At 37.5% G+C, this 18,172-nt stretch overlaps 2 protein-coding genes across 5 annotated transcripts in view; both read left to right on the top strand.

Moving 5' to 3' along the window:
- The window catches only part of RB195_016589 (uncharacterized protein), a gene marked incomplete at both ends in the record, with an annotated part of 78,100 nt that overhangs the window by 18,710 nt on the left and 41,218 nt on the right, over positions 1-18,172 (top strand). The window contains one exon of one of the 4 annotated variants that reach the window (XM_064183180.1): positions 8,749-8,757. The exons of the other annotated variants lie outside the window; for them this stretch is intronic. Within the exon in view, the coding sequence (XP_064039063.1) occupies positions 8,749-8,757 (9 nt within the window). Of the gene's footprint in view, positions 1-8,748; positions 8,758-18,172 lie in introns of those variants that run through there. 4 annotated transcript variants of the gene reach the window in all.
- RB195_016590 (uncharacterized protein) lies at positions 2,971-3,336 on the top strand (the record flags this gene model as incomplete). The annotated part of the gene is made up of 1 exon (XM_064183183.1): positions 2,971-3,336. One exon carries the CDS (start codon positions 2,971-2,973, stop codon positions 3,334-3,336), a length of 366 nt encoding a protein of 121 aa, XP_064039064.1.

The following is an 18,172-nucleotide window of genomic DNA, read 5'->3' as shown; positions in this document are numbered from 1 at the left end:
ATTATTTGTTCAAGTTAACCTAGCTGTAAGCGACAATAAATTTTTATTTCACCTCAAAATTTGTCATCTACACATTTTCATGTATTTATTTATGACCCTTTTCTTAAAAGCCTCTATTAAACTTGATTTTCGAAAAAGCAAAAGAGCTTGAGATATGCGTCTGTGTCACTGGCTATTGTCCCACATGTTCCCAAATTTTTTTTTTCTAGTAAAAAATATTGTTTACGTCTTTTACAACCACTATGGTGATCATATGAAGGTAAATCAGGAAAATATTTCGGAGCTGTTTAATTTTTAGTTCATCTAGGCTAAATTCCCCTCAGACGAGGTAATTAGTATGAAATTATGTGTATTTTTTAACCCTATCCCCTCACTGGTCCCTAGAAACAATAACTGATTGGATTTCAGGTTCTGGATAATTTCGATCAGGTATTATTGATTAAGGTTCTCCGTTTTCCAATTCATAATCCATGATGATTGTCATGGTAGACCATTAATAGGTGGTCGTTAAGGTTAGAATGACATTTAAACCAATCGTTCTTTGGAAGTTTTTCGAAAAGGCACCTCTATTTCGTATGTGATGAACTTCCGATGACAAAACTAAACGTTTTTGAAATTTTTCCAAAGTCCCAACGCGATCTCCTGCGCAGAAACGTTTGCCAAAGGAAAAATCCCCCATCGAAATTAATTATGGTTCTGCTCGTTTCTGCAAATATCATAAACCAGTTAAAGTGATCTGATCAAAGTCGCGGCAGTTCCTGAACATTTTGTGGAGAGTCGGGACATCAGGAAGTGCATAGAAATAATTAAAAGATTCCCTAACAAGTGAACATCGTTTAACAGTCATGCGAACCGGTATCGTACCGTCATTATTAGATCTCTCTTGGAATTCCCCACCCTAAAAAAAATCGCTCAGCACCAGCAGTTTCACTTGCGATCAGTTGGTGGTGAAAATAAAGCGACTTTTGTCGCTGAGACGTCGCCTGTTTCTGAAATATGCGATTTCCAACTGTTTCCATTCCCTCACATGTTCACTAAATAATATATATATAATTGTAAAAAATATAGTATGTAATATATTATAAATACAATTGTAATATATATTTATAATTGTGAAGCTCTATAAGAATACGCGTTTTCATTCATTCAGTCATTCATTCATTCATTCATTCATTCATTCATTCACTCGTTCACTCACTCAGTCATTCTTTCGCTCATTGGTTCGCTAATTTGTTCATTCCTTCATTAATTCATTGCCTATTTATTGATTCACCGCCGTTTCATTTTCGAAATCAGTTATTTTCCCTATTCAGTCTAATTAAATATTTTTTTAAATTCAATTTATTTTTAATTTTTTCCTCGAAATATTGTGAGCTCGTTTTAATTTTTCTAATTCTTCTGTCAGAAATGGCAAAATGAGATAAACAAAAAGTGCAGAAGCCTACAAGTTTTGGTTCCGCAATATGAGTCACATTACATTCTTCTTGTTCGCTTTTTTCTTTCTCCTTTTGAAAAAAAAAAGAGTAAACAAAATCGATCAGCGCCACATTTCCCCTTTTCCCGATCCGACCCCGGATTGCAAACGAAAGCTGTCGTGCATTTTCTTCGCGTTTCGTTACGGTGCTGTTTTTATGGGATTTCTTTCGTTCGACCGTTGTGAATTAAATAAACATTGCGGCACATTTTTCCTGCTCACGATCGTCTTCTTAGAGGAGTCTTTTTGAGCGCGTAAGGACCTCATCTACTCGCTTTTGTCCGTACGCGATCTCATTCCCGAAAAAAAATACCTCACTCACGTTGCGTAACATCCTAGGAAATGAACGGAAGAGAGAAAAACCGATTCCGGTGACGGAGTGCAGAGGCGCTCAGCTCATTGAACGATCGGTCCTATTGTTCCGATAGGGTCAGCAATAAATATGACGAGTAGAAAGTGAAATAGACGGAATTCTGCGAAATCTCCTGGAACATTTTAGGAATATTTTAGTTATTTGTGGAATTGTCTTACTGTAGTATGTGTACTCGTCGTGATTTTTCCCCCTTTTTTTTCGCGAATTTCCTTTTTCTTACCAGTGCTACGAATTTTGAGAAGTTCCAGGAGAAATATCCAGAATACCTATTTCTTCGTGAATTTTTGAACTACAAACCATTCGCATAAAATATTAGCTATTTCCTGAACTCATCTACAGAGATTATTTTCTTTTGAAAAAGATCCTTGTAGATGTTTTGACCCTAATCCCTGTAATCCTTGACCTAGGCACTCGTTTACATATATAGTACTATTAAAAAAACAGGGAAAAGTGGAGAATGACGTTGAAATTATTGTAGTTCCCCTCCTGTTGGTATTTCTTGTCATTTAAATTTTATGACTCAGTAAATAAGTGATCTGCTGAGATTTTATTGTTTCTAATGAGCTTTCGGTGTTGTTAAAGGAAGAAAATATGAAATCTCGAGGATTATATGTATGGAAATGTGTTATTTATCGTCCTTCATCAAAAATGTAGGTATCGAATCGTCTCCACCGTAAGGTTTGTGGGTTTTTTGAACTTTTACCAAGAAAACAAGTAATTTTTTATTACGCGCAGGACACAAGTAATATTTTTCCTAAATAATTTCTTCCTAACTTTTCCTTTTTTAAATCATTTCCTCACCCATTATATCATGTGACTTTCTCATCCACATTCTACGAAGAACAAGAAACTTGTTCTGTCTTCTCTGAGCGCTTAGGCTTCATTTGTTCCCCTTTAATACATAAAAAGAAGGCGATATTTTGCACTGGAATGCCAGTCGAACAGGTCGTTTCTGTGGAATTCCGCCCGTGTTCCACTTCCACTTCAAGCCGTATCGTTTAGCTTCGACGCCAGTTTGTGGTCAGTTCTGGATCACATCGTCACAACAGCTTCCATTTACTGGAAAAAGAGGCTCGTCCTCGACAAAACGATTCTCGTCGTCTTTCGTTTTTTCCGCCCCGAAATGCTTGTTATGAAACGCGCATCAAATGAGACGTTTGTTGCGCGTTTACGTGCTGCGAACATGGGGTTTTGTGCGGCGACGACGACGATGGATCGTCGTTCCGGAGGAGAGGACGGTCCTCGCCTCGTCGATCGCTCAGCGCAGGACTTTCCACCACCGCTGAGGAACGCCGCCGTCGGCGGCATGCACTCGGCTGCACAGTGCAGCCGCGCGATGACTGTTCGTTCTGTGCAAATCCCTCGCCCCTCCCGCTTCTGCGCACACTTTAGCGATTCTTTCACCTCGCTCTTGGCTTTTGTTGTTCCTCCTCTCGTCATCGTCTCCCATCCACCCACGAACGGCTCCCGAGAGACGGTTCAATATTGATCTAGTTCTTCTGGCCTGATCAATATGTCAATTAACGGTTGGTCAGATTTGTCACGACGGCGATTACGGCGGAAGTGATCGTTCGACGGATTGGGGAGGGGAGGACTGTAGAAGATTGCGAGAGATTGGCGCGGTTGGGGCGGAGGTTAATTTGAAATCACATTCTATGTAGTGGTAACCTAGCAGCGTGCGTGCTTTGCGTGAAAAAAGAAAACCTCTCCACTCTCGCTCCGATTGCAATTTGTAGCCGGATTTTTCCTCGAAGTTAACTGTTTTGTGATTTACTCACTTGAAGACACAATCTGTAATTTTTTCCCCTAAAACCATACTTATGTTCTAAGTACTCGATGCAGAAAAATGCGCACAAAAAGCTTCCGTTCTGACGTTTCTCATTTTCTTATGACGTGTTCGTAGTCGAAAAGAATCATTGAGAGTAAAATTTTCTAAAAAAAACCCCTCCGGCTTATTCAATTTCGTTATTCTTCCTGTGTTTTTTTTTTCCCTTTTATTTCTATTTCTCATTCAAATGAAGAGGCAATTCTGTTGCTGTGCGTTTTTTTTTCGGTCCTCTATATGTGGAAGACAAATTTCTATTCTATTCTATGCATCTCGTTCTCATCCGTTTTTCCGTGGAATAATTTTTTTCAATTCCCGACAACTGTTTTTCTTGTTTCGAAATGGAATTTTCATTAATTATGAATCTTTGTGATGGAAAAATATTTGATTTTGTAATATTGAACATAGATACTCAAGAATTTCAGCAAATTTCAATCCTAGTGGTGAACGGGGTTGAAATTTTTTTCTCATTGCTTCACACCTATTCTTCTTCTACAGTAGAGTTGGTGGGATTTTCTGGATTCGTGTTCTGCGTCTCTGACTTAACCATATTTTGTGCTCGGAGCATTTTTATTTATCCATTCCACTCCTCCACCTACCATCTTCCATTGAAGTGACGTGCGGGAACATTCCACATCTTCGACTAAATTAAGATCCTCGTTTCTGGACGACGATTCTTTTAATCCAAAGATTGAAGTGCAGCGATTTAAGCCCATAAATGTCTGACTTCATTGAAATTTTCAACGACTAGCCCTCGAGTCTTTGCATTTATCTGAAATTTTCGTCACCATCATGTGGTGGGCTCATCCAGAAAAGGTTTTAAGTCTTTTCCCCGCTACACTAGACGTATCGAATAAGAAATTTCTCCTCTTTTCGAGGTCCCCTCCTCTGGGATTCTCCATGCGTCCACAGTTTCCCTGTCTATTTCCCCGTTTCCCCCCTGATTTTTCCATTTTTCCCCGCATATCTGGCTCCAGCTGCTCAGCGATTTTAATTCCGTCATGACGTTGTACGATTAGTATTCTGCTGATGTGGTCCTTCTGGCTGGTTGACACATCCGTGTGTTGTTACGATCAGTTCCGTTTGCTTTTCTTTCCTCATTCTCTCTCTCTTTCTCTTTCACCTCCTTTCCTCTCGTCTTGTCTCTTCACGGTAGCATTTGACGCCTCTCTCTGCCTATGTTTGCTCGAGCACACTGTCAAGACTACCACCCACACCGGCTCCAATGTCCTTTATACTTTTCGCTCCACCCTCCATACACCATCCATATATCGTTATCACTTAGTGAAAGGTAAACTCTGCAAATCCAAGACTGTTGCCTTTTTTCTCGTCGACTTAAAGAAAGTTCTCAGGTTTCTCTCTCTCTCCCCATTAAAATAATGTTCAAAAATCTTTCCAGAGGAAAAAAAGAAAACTGCTTTCTTTTCATCACGTAATTAACAAGCATTCTCTTGTGGGATTTTAGCATGGATTTTCCGATTCATCCATTATTTTTCTCTGTGAATAGTTATACTTCATGAGTCTGTAAGTAAATAAATCAAGAAAATGCGCAAACCTCAGTTTTCTCGATCGCTTCATTTATTTCAAATGAACCTAACTGTTATAGGGATCTTTATTTTTTCGAGTAACGGTTGTATAATTAATTCTAATTTTTTGGAGGTTTTTTTTTCGTCGAAAACAGAATTTTTTGTGAATATTTTATGCAACTTTTTTCTCGTTAATTAGCCAGGCGATTGTTTTCTTTAACTTCGCATAACAAATCCAAAGAGTCTAATTTACGACTTCTTGTATATTTTTCCGTAACTTTACACTAAGAAAGATCTTTTTTTTTTGAAAAAAAGCAAGGACAATTCTTGCAGCTGCTTGAAATCCTTATAATCCTTGACTTTTGTTCATGGATTTTTGAGCAAACATACATCTTTTAGTCTGGACTTTTTTTCTGTAATTACAAAGTTCAACAGATGGTGCCGGTGCTTGTGGTGGAATCTCAACTTTTCTGTTTTTTTTTTCACATTTCAAGTTTGTTTATGTTTTCACGACTGCATTCCATGATGAAAAATTCAACGAGAAAAGTCACCGTACTTCTTCGGAACCTAAGTAACTGATGGTTTTGACTAAACCTATACAAAACTAATTAAACCTAAACCAATTACCTTCCATTTCTGTGCACTTATTACTTTCTGCAGGATCATATCGTTGGTGAATTTTTCTTGGGAATTTTTCGAGAACTGGTTCTTCCGGAATGTGCAGAAGAAGTTTTTCTCTTAGCGCTTAATAGGTAATACTTTTTCTTAGCGGCATATAGGACGATTCTGTTATGTTGGATTCAGTATCTGGTATTATAATTCACAAATTTTTACAATTTTCCTTAGTTTGAAAAAAGTATAAATTTGAGGTATATTTAATACATGAATTTAAATAACACATGAACGTCAAAGTACTGGTGAGGCACCTCTTTTTTGTGATTTTAAGTTTTTTTTTGACGGAACTGATTTAATTCTGCCAAATTTCTAATACCAAACATTTTATCGACAGTAAGGAAAACCGTAAGGAAATTCTCCTTCCTCACTGGAGGCTCACTGGAGGACGTGGCCGCTCGCAAATCGAAATTCCAAAGAACTTTGACTTTTTTGCAGCATATGTGAGAATGTTTTGCATATGATACGGTATCTATGTTTGCGTGCCAGCCAGCTGCGATTTGTTCGAAGAACTTCTTACGCCATGAACACGCAACATCTGGAATTTGCTAGTGTCCAATATGTCTGAGAGCAATTGCTCGTTCCGGATGAGGCTCCGCCGGAATACACGTCCCCTCCATTCGATCATTCACCTCAAATAAATTTCTCATTGTTTCCGTTTTTTCTCGTTTTTTTCGCCGGAGGAATGAGATTTTCGCATGGCTTCCGCTTATTGTTGCCGTATAAAAACGTAGTAATTTATTTCAGTAGTCTTTTTATCCGTCGCATTTGACGACGACGCATTGCTTAGCGATCGAAACTTTTATTAATGAATTTTCCCATCTCATTCCATGAATTTGAACTCATACAAAAAAGTGAAGTTGAGCTGGGAACAGAGCGGGAGTAGGATGGCTTCTTTGCTTTGTATCCGCTGCTGTGAACATCCGTACGGCTAAATTCTGCCCTCGAAAAAAGATAATCTTTTTTTCCTCTACAGTATCTAGGTAAATTCGCTCCCCATTCGTTTCCTGGAATCTGTACAGGATTTTGAAACGAGCTCGTGGCACTTAATCTCCTAGAAAAACCGTCGTTTTGATTACCCAACACTGTACATACGCTCGCTCGCTCATCCATCCAGAAACTCATCCCGATTATTTCCCACTGGTCCCATTGTATTCCTCCGGATGAACGCTCATTATCTTCTCGTTTACGAGCTCCTCCGCTCATTTCCCCATCTGGGAACATTACCAGTTGCACTTTTAAGTAAGTTTCTCCTTCATAGTCAAGTTCAGTAAAATAAATTAGATTGAAGTCGCAAGTGAAGTCGTTTCCTTCTAGTCCCACAAAACGGTTCTTCGCTTTCCTTCTTTACGCTTATAATTACTTTTCATCCGTTTTAAAGCTGGAATTCTTTCATAATTTTTCATATGGCTTCGAAAATTCCTGTTCCACAAGACCTGAGTGCGAATAATTCCAATTATCCGGATTAGAAAGAGGAAACGCTATCAAAAACGGTGGCAAATGAAATTTCTCAAATACATGCAGGCTTCATTCTTATTTCCATTTTCTTGATTTTTCCGACTCTCTTCTTCGAGGATTTTTTTTTCAAAATTCAAATGAACATCAAATGGCAATGTTCCCAATGGCTTTCTTTGAAATAAATAGTTTTACCTCAGCCTTTTATTTATTTTTTTTTAGTTTTTCGACTCACTTAATGGATTTTTATCTGAAAAGACGGTAGTTTTTGCGTTTATACTACACATATCTCACATTCTAATCTAACAAAAAACTCGGAACCCAAGTAGACGAAAATTTATGAGTGTTTTTGCTACCGTGCCGTTTATACTTGAGCGCAAACAGAATTTTAGATCCTCAGAACTGCGACACATCTGCTGAGTTTAATATTTGAACCGTGCTCTGTTAACATCCGGAAAAATCATTGGCCTCATTTACTTTTTTTCTCTGAAATTAGAGAGGAAATACAAATTAAGGTCGAAGATCATTCAGAAATGTATTTCAGGAATGATCGGTTTCCATGACATGAACAGTGGTGTAAAGTTTCTTGGTCAGAACTCTTTTTTGCAGGAAGGAAAATCTGCAGTAAATCATGATATCCGGTTGTTCTGGTGAAATCTTTAGATTTAATTTTTGAAGTGAAGTGAAATCACCTACGTTGCTAAAATGCTTTTTATCTGTTCGATCTTCAAAATAATTCAAATTTTGAAATTTTCCCTCAAATTTTCTTCTATTCAAATTTAATTACCAATCAAGGCGCTTGGCATTTTTACATCTGCCACCCACACAGATGAAGTTGTTATAATCTGATCCTGTATAGATTGCATGGAAGTTTTTTTTTTTCTCACAGTTTTCCAGCAATTTGTTTTTATGTCCAACATTTTTTTCAACGAGGTTCATGCATGAAAGGATTTTCACAAGAATGAAGTAAACCTCCTCGTCCATCTGTCGTCTGTTCGGCCCTCAGCACTCAAAGCTTCTTTCTTTTTACGCAAATTTCCGCAAAAATTTCCACCGCGTTTCGTTTCCATCACGGCAACTTTTCCCCAATGGTTGAGATGATCCAGCGCTTCCACCCACTCCAATCCACGTTTTTTTTTCTTTTCGGTTTCAAGTGTCGTAGCTTCCTCCTCGCCTCTTCTCTCACTATCTCTGCCCTCAGTCAAGTGAGCTTCTCGAACAACACCAATATATCGTGTACTTCCACAACATCTCTGTTTCGTCGGATCCTGCGGATTAATTTCGACGATCGATAACTATTTTTATCGTGGCGGTGATTGTTTTCTTCCTACTGCATGTGTGATCATATTCGTTTTTCTTTTCAGTTATGCCTATAACTCTCTGATATCCCTGTCACTATTCTGTTTTATAAATCCACGCTTTCATGTCGAAGGTGAGCCTGAACACTTTATTTTTGTTTTTTTCGCTTTTCTGCTTTTCTTTGCTTTCTACTTTCGAAAAAATTTTTACTTCAAACTCAAACTTGTTGTTTTTTTTTCGAATTGCGTTACCGCAGAGCTCTACGGTGTTCGGAAAACAGGAAAACAAGTGTGGATTATTTGCGGATCCGTACAAACTCATCATATGAGTACGAGCTTTTGCTTCATGCAAAATTACTGCACATTTGCAGTCTTTTAATGATTTATGGTTCCCAGCTGAGCAGTTTCTTTCGCTAATCGAAGCTATGGCTCGCTTTCTGGCTCTTTTCCCACGTGAGCTGCTTTCTTACGCGAGCGGTCACTGCGTCAGACCTGCTCTGTGACCTCAGGATCAGTTTTTTCACCCCCGGAAAATCTGGTTACACCCTGAACGTCTCGTAGTCTGAAACCACGTACATATCTTGTTTCAAAAGCACACACAATAGCTTGCAAATATTTGGTTGCATAAACATTAAAATTTTCCATAATTCTTCCTGAATCTCTCTCACATACGGAAATCTCGAATGTAAATATTTGAATACGGTGGTTTCGCCGTGTCCTATTCTTCGCTTCTTTTTTTTGAAATATTTTCACAGCGTTCCGTTAAGTGTATGCGTTTCTCACCGCGATGTTGACAATGTTTTCCGATTTTGGTCTTTTTTTCGCCGAAATCGTTTCGCTCGTTACAGGATAGGGAGAATATATTTCAACTCTTTTGGGGTTGTTCATTATCCGTAACTTTCTAGGACTGTGAGATCAATGATACTCCCTTATTTTACTTGCATAAAAAATTCTATATGAGGAAAAATTTTGGATGTTCAAAAATTAGGGTTTCTTTGGAGTTTGGTGCACGTCTGTGGACTTTTTCAAACCAAAAGTGACCTAATCGTTGTAGTATCTTAATAGTTTGGGTTTCCAACAGAGATTCTGGAGGCTTATCATCTTTTCATGGGATTAAAGTTCACTACACACCTTAACTAACCTTCTGGATAAGCTCAAATATAGTTTTACATTTGTAATTCCTTTTAAATTGTTGTGATTCATTTTTTAAATGTCAAAAACCACCCCAAAATCTGCATCTGCTGCCCAAATGTTTACGATTTTCCAAGTCCTCAAAATTTTCTGAGTTTCCTATTCCTCGAAGTTCTCATTTCAAGAGTTTTTAATGAGTTTATAATTAACCTCCTCTTACTCCTCCCTCCTCCAACCTCTGATTTTTTTATTGGTTTAGTCTATAATGATGAGTTTTTTTTTTTTGAAAAAAAAACTTCTCTATCATGAAAATGAAATAAAATAAGGAACTGCGAGCTGAATAGCACTAAGAAATGTATGTATGGATGTAAAATTTACCGTGATAAAGCTTAAAATAACTAGTGCATATGATTATTTTTCAATTTTGTACTTTTATAGGGTTATTTTTATTTATTTCTTTAATTTCTTTTATAAGGCTACTTTTTCTCAAACTTCACAAGTTTTCCTTTTTTGTTGAAAAAATTTTCTTCCCCGGAATCCGGTCATATTTCCACCAGTTGTAACTTTCACTATCAAAAATTGTCGGACATATCCGCAAAGAAAGAAATATTATTGAACACTCAGTTTTGAGGATTATCCTTAAATAATTGGGTAATAATGATATGCTCATGTCTTTGTGGGATTTTTATGATTTTAAGTCAGAAAGTTGAATCCGAGGATCCTCAAACATCAAGCTCCCACCGCGGTCTTCGTCGGAATAAGCGCTGTTCATCGAGAAAGAGCTCTCGGACACTCACTTCTACGGAACCGCAAGCCAAGTTCATTAATTCGACTCTTGGCAAACAATTGGCTTCCTGGGACGAGGACTGAGACGAGATCAAAATAAGCAGGCGAGTTGTCGCCGTCCGGCAACGTCTAGTTCGGAATTTAGGAGGTAGGAGGGAAAGGGGAGTACGAGTCGACACCGATCCTGACAATTCAGCTCATCTCACCTGAATCATTAGGCAGGACTTCGGAAAGAGCCCCCTGTTTCCGCTGAATTCCATTCGAACGCTGGAACATTTGAGCTGAAAATTTATTTATTGCAAATGTGTTGTTCGAGCGTTGTTCTCTTCTCGTCAAAACAAAAAAAAACACACACACACAGCGTCCCCGGCTTTGTAATGAATCGCTAATCAAACTCTCCGGGAATAACGTGGATAGCAGCGGCTCCACTGCTGCTGCTGCCGCTGCTGCTACCGCTGTTGACAAAACTATGATCGTCGTCGTTTTCTTTCTGTGTCATTCGTGAGTTTTTGTCCTTAGTTTTTTTCTTTTGCGACTTCTAGGGATATTTATCCTGAGCTAGCTTCAATTTCCTACTTATCTCAGCAATAATTTGAAGTCAACAAATTAGCTGGACTGTTTTTTTTTCAAAGTTTTCTTTTTTTACATGTAAGAAACCAATTACTGTGCCATGAATAATCGCTAAAAAGAAGTATGTTCCTCGTTTTTTTTTTCATTTTTATTAATCATACAGAGAAAATCACTCGAAAATTCCTAAAATAATCTTCTGATGCTCGGAAAACTCTATGAAAAAACCTCTCCAATTCTGACAGATTTGAGTCCTTCTTCGTCCTCTCCATTGAGAGTTTCGCTTTTTTACCTCGGAATTTTTTAAGCCAATTTTTCATGAACAATAAGAAGAGGGATCTTCAAATTTAAGAATTAGCATTCCAGTTGCTATAACTTTTTACGGATTTGCTATTTTCGTGCATACGATTTATGCAAGAGGGGTTTTTGATGTATATTTGATAAGTTCCTGGCAAAGAAATGAAAACAAGGATTTAAATGAGAAATCTCAAAGCGATGATATTTTCAAGTTTATTGACTTCTATCAAATCAAGCGTACATTCTGATGATTTTTCCTTTCCGATTGAATGTCTCCAACGAATTTTCTGTCGTGAAATTTTCCGAAATGCTTCCTCGTTTGACCACCCCTATGAGGGGAAAATTCTGGAAACAACTCGTCCGTATGTCTGGATGTGCTGCGTCTCAACTCTCTCGCTGTACTTGCACCCACTTAATCAGGCTAATTTTCTCAAGCGACGTTGCGCCGAGACCCCAATTCAACTCTCCACCCACTGCTGTTACTGCTACTGCGGCTCAGTTTCCTCCTTTTTTCTCTCTCTCCTTCAATTCATTCTTCGCATTTTGCTCAATGAGATCCAGTAGACTTTTCTGGGATTCTTCCATTCGTGGAGTGCTTTTTTGTACTTTTTTTTCTTGCTCGCTGTTCCAAAAATCTTTCTAATCCTTAAATTTTATAATTATTTCTCGTCCTTCTTCTTTTTAATTTACGGAAACTTCCTCACAATTTTCTTCCGAGTTGTTTTCTGCGATTATCTGAACCAACTATATCCGGACATGAAATTATTGTATGAATATGTATAAAAAGGAGTTCAGAACATCGCATTATCGAATTTTTTCCGTCTAATTCTTCCGTGAATATTTATCCTATTAATTGCTTGCAGAAGGCTCTCGTGAATAGCAGGAAATTTTCCACAATATTTAAAGGACTCTAAATAATTGATTTTATTGACTATGAATATAACAGAAGTATAAATTTCATGTATACAGCGTCAATCAATCCTTTAAAAATTACTTTAAATTTAAATGTAGATAATTTTGACAATTTTTTTTTCACTTCTGGCGGCAATTTGATAACGTTTACCCTCAAATAAGCTTCTTTCCCGACGATTGAGTGATGAGAAAAATCTAAAAGTGAATCCAGAACAGTACCGGAAATATGTAAGCACGTAGTAGTCTATATCTATCTATCTATGTCTGTAGTCGTATATTTGTGGAGAATGTACCCAATCTCCAGAACTTAGCGCAGCCGCACAATTTTCCTACGTTTTCGACGTAACATCGTTCCGAGAAAGAATGTTTGGTGCAGCTGAACGGATTGGAAATTTAAATTAGTGTTCGTGTCAGGTTCGAATTAATCGTGGCTTGGCTTCGAATGCCGCTCAGCTTTTCCCCAATTATCTGAAAAATTACTGCTCTTTCCAGCTCATCGTCTAAGGTTGTTGACCATTTTGCTCGCAAAGAAAAAAGGAAAGACTGCCGAGGAAGAAGATTCATTAATATTTCCACGGACGCATATGCTTACGAATTCCTCACCATTAGTTATCCGCAGGTCAGAATATTGACAACGGGGCACAATTATCCTGTCAAGCATTTTTGGAGCAGTCTCTAGGATTTTAGACGGCAGATTTTAGCATCTTATTCTTCTAATATGTGAGATTTAGATGTCATTGTTATTTTAAGTTTAGTTCATTTTTTAAATAAAAAATCGAAGTAATAAAGCAATAATAGTAAAAAAGAATCATTTACGGCTGGCATGAGTTTAACTCTCTACAAAACGTTTTTTTTTAATCTAAAAATTTTTTCTTCGCGAACGATCTAAGCTCCAAGCTTCCAGGGAACACCCAAGCTGCCAAAAATTCAGAACCAAAAAACCGGAAATATGATTTATGAATTGACAATTCGCTCAATTGTGGTTTTCTCTTTCAAGGTGTCCAGAATTCGGGAAGTATTATTGTTGTTGTTACTGGTTTGACCACCATCCGCCCATTTTCCACCTTCCTTTGAAAATTTCGTGTGGTTTTCCGTGGAAATTAACGATCTGTATAGAATTCTGTTTTATTAACTTAATAATTATTTTATTAACTTAGAACCTTTTTGAGATTTTTTTCTAAATTTTAGTACCCTTAAGGAAATATGTACGTAGAAAATCTCCGCAAGTTTGTCATCGGATAATCCATTCCAGTTGTTTTGAGCTTGTTACAAAACTACTGATATGCTCAATATTTCTAAAGTAAAGTTTTTCTCAAATTTTCACATTTTTTTTTTCTTTTTTGTGTTAACAAGGCACTCGAGCTTTGCAAAGGGATCAATTTCTAAGAAGTTCTTCTGTTATAACTTACAGCTTTGAAAACTTTCCTACTCGAGCAGCGTAGCTGAAATCAATGAGCCGAGTCCGGGTGTAATTTTGGCAGAACGTTCTTCGCAATATATTTTCTGCGTAGAAACAATGAGACAGTTTTTGGCTTAGAAAAATCGACGATTCACTCCCATTTTTTCAAAATCGTAGGTAAACCTTTTTCGTTTCCCTGATCAAATTTCCGTGCACTGTTAGAAATTACTTATGTATCTCTCTAGCCATGCACCAATTTTATTTCCCAAAAGTCTTTTTTTTTTCGTAGTTAGCTAACCGCTGCATTTGTAGACTTTAAATTGGCTTTTTTTTCAAATTCTGCTAAGGCTTTCGAGTTCAAATATTCCAGTGACGTTTATTCACTCATGCACTTACTTGTTCGTTTTATTTTAGTGATTTTTTTAAAATATATTCCATATAAATTTTCTCTTTGAAGTGACTTGGGCCATAGAACGTGCATACTTGCATCAATCATATTTTTTTTTGAAATGGGTTCTGCTTCTGTGTTGGAAAACCCCATGCGCTCGAAATTTCTACAAATTTTCTTTTAATGATCATCAATCCTTGTCCTCCTTTTTTGAAGTTTTTTTTTATAATTTACCAGCTATTTTTGAGAATGTTCCCGCAAAATTCTCTTCTTTTTATTCTTTTTTATTTTGTGGATTAATACTAGAGGAAATCCAAGAATTTGAACGCAAGGAAAATGCCGCTTCTTTCTATCCCTACTTTACATTTTCTTGTTTGTAGGGAGATGGCGAGGCGGACCATTCCCTTCCTTAGAATTTAACGAAAAAAAAGTAGTTTGACAGTTTTCGGAGGATCCTCTAACGAAGCTTGTCAAGACTGTAATTTAGTAATAAAGAATATAAATAGCAAAAGATTTTAATATTCGAATAGGGGATCATTTAAGGAGCGGTTCATCCTTGAAATTGATGTTGGGCGAACGATTTTAACCAACGATATCCCTTAGAAATTTCTAGAGATCATCGGATCCCTCTGGACTGCTCCTGAATTTTTCTTTTTTTAGCCTTATTTGGTTTTATACTTTGTCTCCGATAACGACACCGATCGTAATTTTACGGTCTCTATTCGAAGAGCGCCGAAATCAACAATAACAATTGTTGCGCCGGAAATTACAATGATATACCTAAACAACAACAGAAATATTTGTAAATAATTCCAAAATTTCCGATAACATGGATGATTCACGCGAAAACAAGAGGTTTACAGACGTTGTCAAAATTTCTATTTTACGTTTGAGTCATCCCAACATGTTTTCCTTTTTTTAGGCGCTATTATGGCGCCCAGACGTATCAGTTGGTTAATTTTGTCGCTGAAATGAGTTCATCGTAAAATAATTTCTAAATGATCGATACGCCAGGAAACTTGCAAAATCCACCGAAGGCAATAGTTCCACGTTGGGAAAATTTTCAACGTGATCAAGTGCTTCGGAAATTCTATTCAAGAACGTTCATTTTTTTCCATTATTATTTCATTTGATTAGTTTATTGTTAGTATCATATAGTATATTAATAAATAGCATACTATACAGTTTATTAGTATTACTTTTGTTGACAAATATTTTTATTTTTACTTTTTAAATGAAATACCCATAAAAGTAGTCAGACTAGGGATTTTGACGAATGAAAAAGAACGTTAAAAAACCATTTTTCTCCAAAGTTTCCCGAAAATCGTCCAGAAGTCATTGCTGAATGATCCCTAAACTTGTGAGATAATTTCATCTCATCAAATCCAGGATTTTTTCACTGTTCCCAGTACTGTCGTTGTCATTGAACATTGATGTTTGTTACATTGTGGTAAAGTTGAGTCACGTCCTTTCTTTGCGGAACACTGACGGATAGTTCGCTGAAAACTACCAGAGTTTAATAGTTTTAAAAAGATCGCTCTTACGGTAGCTCTGGGTAAAAGTATTTCTAAGTGAGTTTCTGAGTCGTAAGTGGTAAAGAAATCTTGAGTAATTTCCTCTTTTTCCTCCTTCTATCGCCTTGATCACCTTGACTCCTGTTCTTCTTCGAGTTCATCGAGCATACTCCGGTATTTTCTCCATATGTCGTCCCAGTCGGGTGCGAGAGTTGCCCAGAAGCTTCTCCTTCTGTGAGGGACCTTCGACGACCCTCACAATTTCCTTTGAAAACCTCCTTCTAGTCGTTTGACTCTATTTTCCAGAACTCCCGACAGCTGAAAAAGCAAACAACGATGGCCAGGGGGAATCGGGAGGCCTCATCCTTTTATCGCGCTCCAGTCAACAAGAGTGTTTTCTTGCACACAGAACAACGCTGTTAATTAAATGGAAAGGCACCTAGTGGGGCCGGTGCAGTGGACCGAGGCAGCACGATCGTCGTTTTCCTCCTCCTACTCCTCCTCCTCCCCCGCCTCCTCGTCGTCGTCGTCGTCGTCAACGATTTCGGTCCCGAATCGAATGTGAAGCATGTCCCAGAACAACTGTAGTTTGCTGTTGTTGGACGGGATGAAAATAACAACGACATTTCACGGATGAATTGTCGCCGCGTTTAATCACTGCCTGCTTCCAATCACCGGAATCGTGACACGCGGCCGGAACGCTTCTGATGTCGATCGATTCGGAAGCGTTGTCGTGTCGCGAATACTGTGCTGTCGACAACGTAGCGTTTTAATGTGAATTCTCGAAAACCTATGAATCCAGTCGCGTCCCTACTTCCGCAACGAAAACCCGTCCTCAAAAAGGTACGCGCAGTGTGGATTTCATCTGCTTTTATATTTCTAATCAGGATAGGAACAGTCAAGAAAAAAATTCCGTGAAATGAAGTTTGATTAATTTTTCAATCAACTAATAAATCAATAATTCATGCGGATACGATTTGGAAGCAAATTTTTCCATTTTCTTGTAAAAATACGTGGGCACCTTGAATCTTACGCGTAAGGGAACAGAATTAGATATTCCTCTATGGCTGCTGTTCCAGAATCGCACCTAAAAAAATTTGGAAATTTCACCTGACCTAAAGTTATGTTTATATTTTAAATTCTATTCAGACTCTTCACAAATTTTGATCTATTCCCGAAAATTCTTGATTTGTAGAAAGTTTTCATTGATTTCTCCTGTTAGGTTCGTTATAATCAAAGCCAACACCCTCGTTTACCTCATTTCCGGAAAGATTCACCTTCTCGCTCTCGTTTTTTGATGAATCGTAGATGAACGATAGCCTAATTCTCATCGCATGCTCATCTACGAGTCAACACTGAAACGTTTTCTTCTCTTTTTTTCATACTCTGACTTTTCTTTTTCTATGATATTTCTTCTTCCTCTCCTATCTTTTTTGATAGATTTTTTTCTACAAGTCTGCTGATGCTTCCAAGTCAATTTTCACATCTTCTTCATATTTTTACGTATTTTTTTTCACATTTACCCGAGAATCCCCATTCACATCCTCTATAAACTTTCTCTTTGCTCATTTTCACTGGATATTGCACTAGAGCTATTGCATCGAAGTAAATTTAAATATTATTTGGAGATGTTTTGGATGAAGACTAGACAAATTTTTATGGAAGAGACAAAAAATTCACAAAAAAAACATTCCATGTGCTTTTTCTCTGCTTTTTTTTCGAGTTCTACCGATACACAATCTACGAAAGTGTTGTTGATTGAAGACTGGTGGAGGATGAATAGTGTTATTCCGGCTGCATGTTCCCGTGATGGAATCCACTATCCATCAATTACATCCCCTATCAAATTTCTATTTGTTTTTCCATCCTTAATTACAATATCGCTTGGCGCCACGGTCTTATCATTAGTCACGATTTTTTTTTGAGGCTGAATTTTCGAATATTCGAAATTTCGCGTATCAAATTTTTGTGCGCTTGGCTGGATAATTCTGATATTACGGCTCAGACTTCTTTTATTTTTACTATTTTTAATGGTTAACTCTAGCTTATTTGGTAGTTTTAATAGTTGAAGTTAAAGAATTTTAAGCGCTTCTATTTTTAAAAGTGTATTAATTCTGGAAATTTCCCGTTTTACAACATTTTCAACTTCGAATATTCGGATATTCAATCGGTAAAAATATTCGATTCCTACCGCGTTTTTTGTTTTAATAAATAATACCGCCGACATAGCTAATTTTAGGAAATATTCGCACACACTCCAAACGTAGATGGACCTTAAACCCTTGAAAACATCCTCTATCCTTAAAAACACTTGAAGGAAGCACGGATTACCCCCATATGTTGTTAAATACTGTAGCTGGAGTGTCGGCTCTGCCACGAATCTAATATCAAAACCATTCAATAGCATAAAACCACCACCACCTCAATTTGGATTACCGTTTTCGCTGGAATTCGAATTAAAATGGGCGGCGTTATTGTAATTAGCGCACATTAATTGCAGTGTTCAATTCGATGCAAAGGGAAATGGAATTTTTTTTTCAAAATACTGCTGACGT

Source organism: Necator americanus, chromosome II (genome assembly GCF_031761385.1).
Source record: "Necator americanus strain Aroian chromosome II, whole genome shotgun sequence".
NCBI classification, from domain to species: domain Eukaryota; kingdom Metazoa; phylum Nematoda; class Chromadorea; order Rhabditida; family Ancylostomatidae; genus Necator; species Necator americanus.
This window is presented reverse-complemented; position numbering and strand designations above follow the sequence as displayed.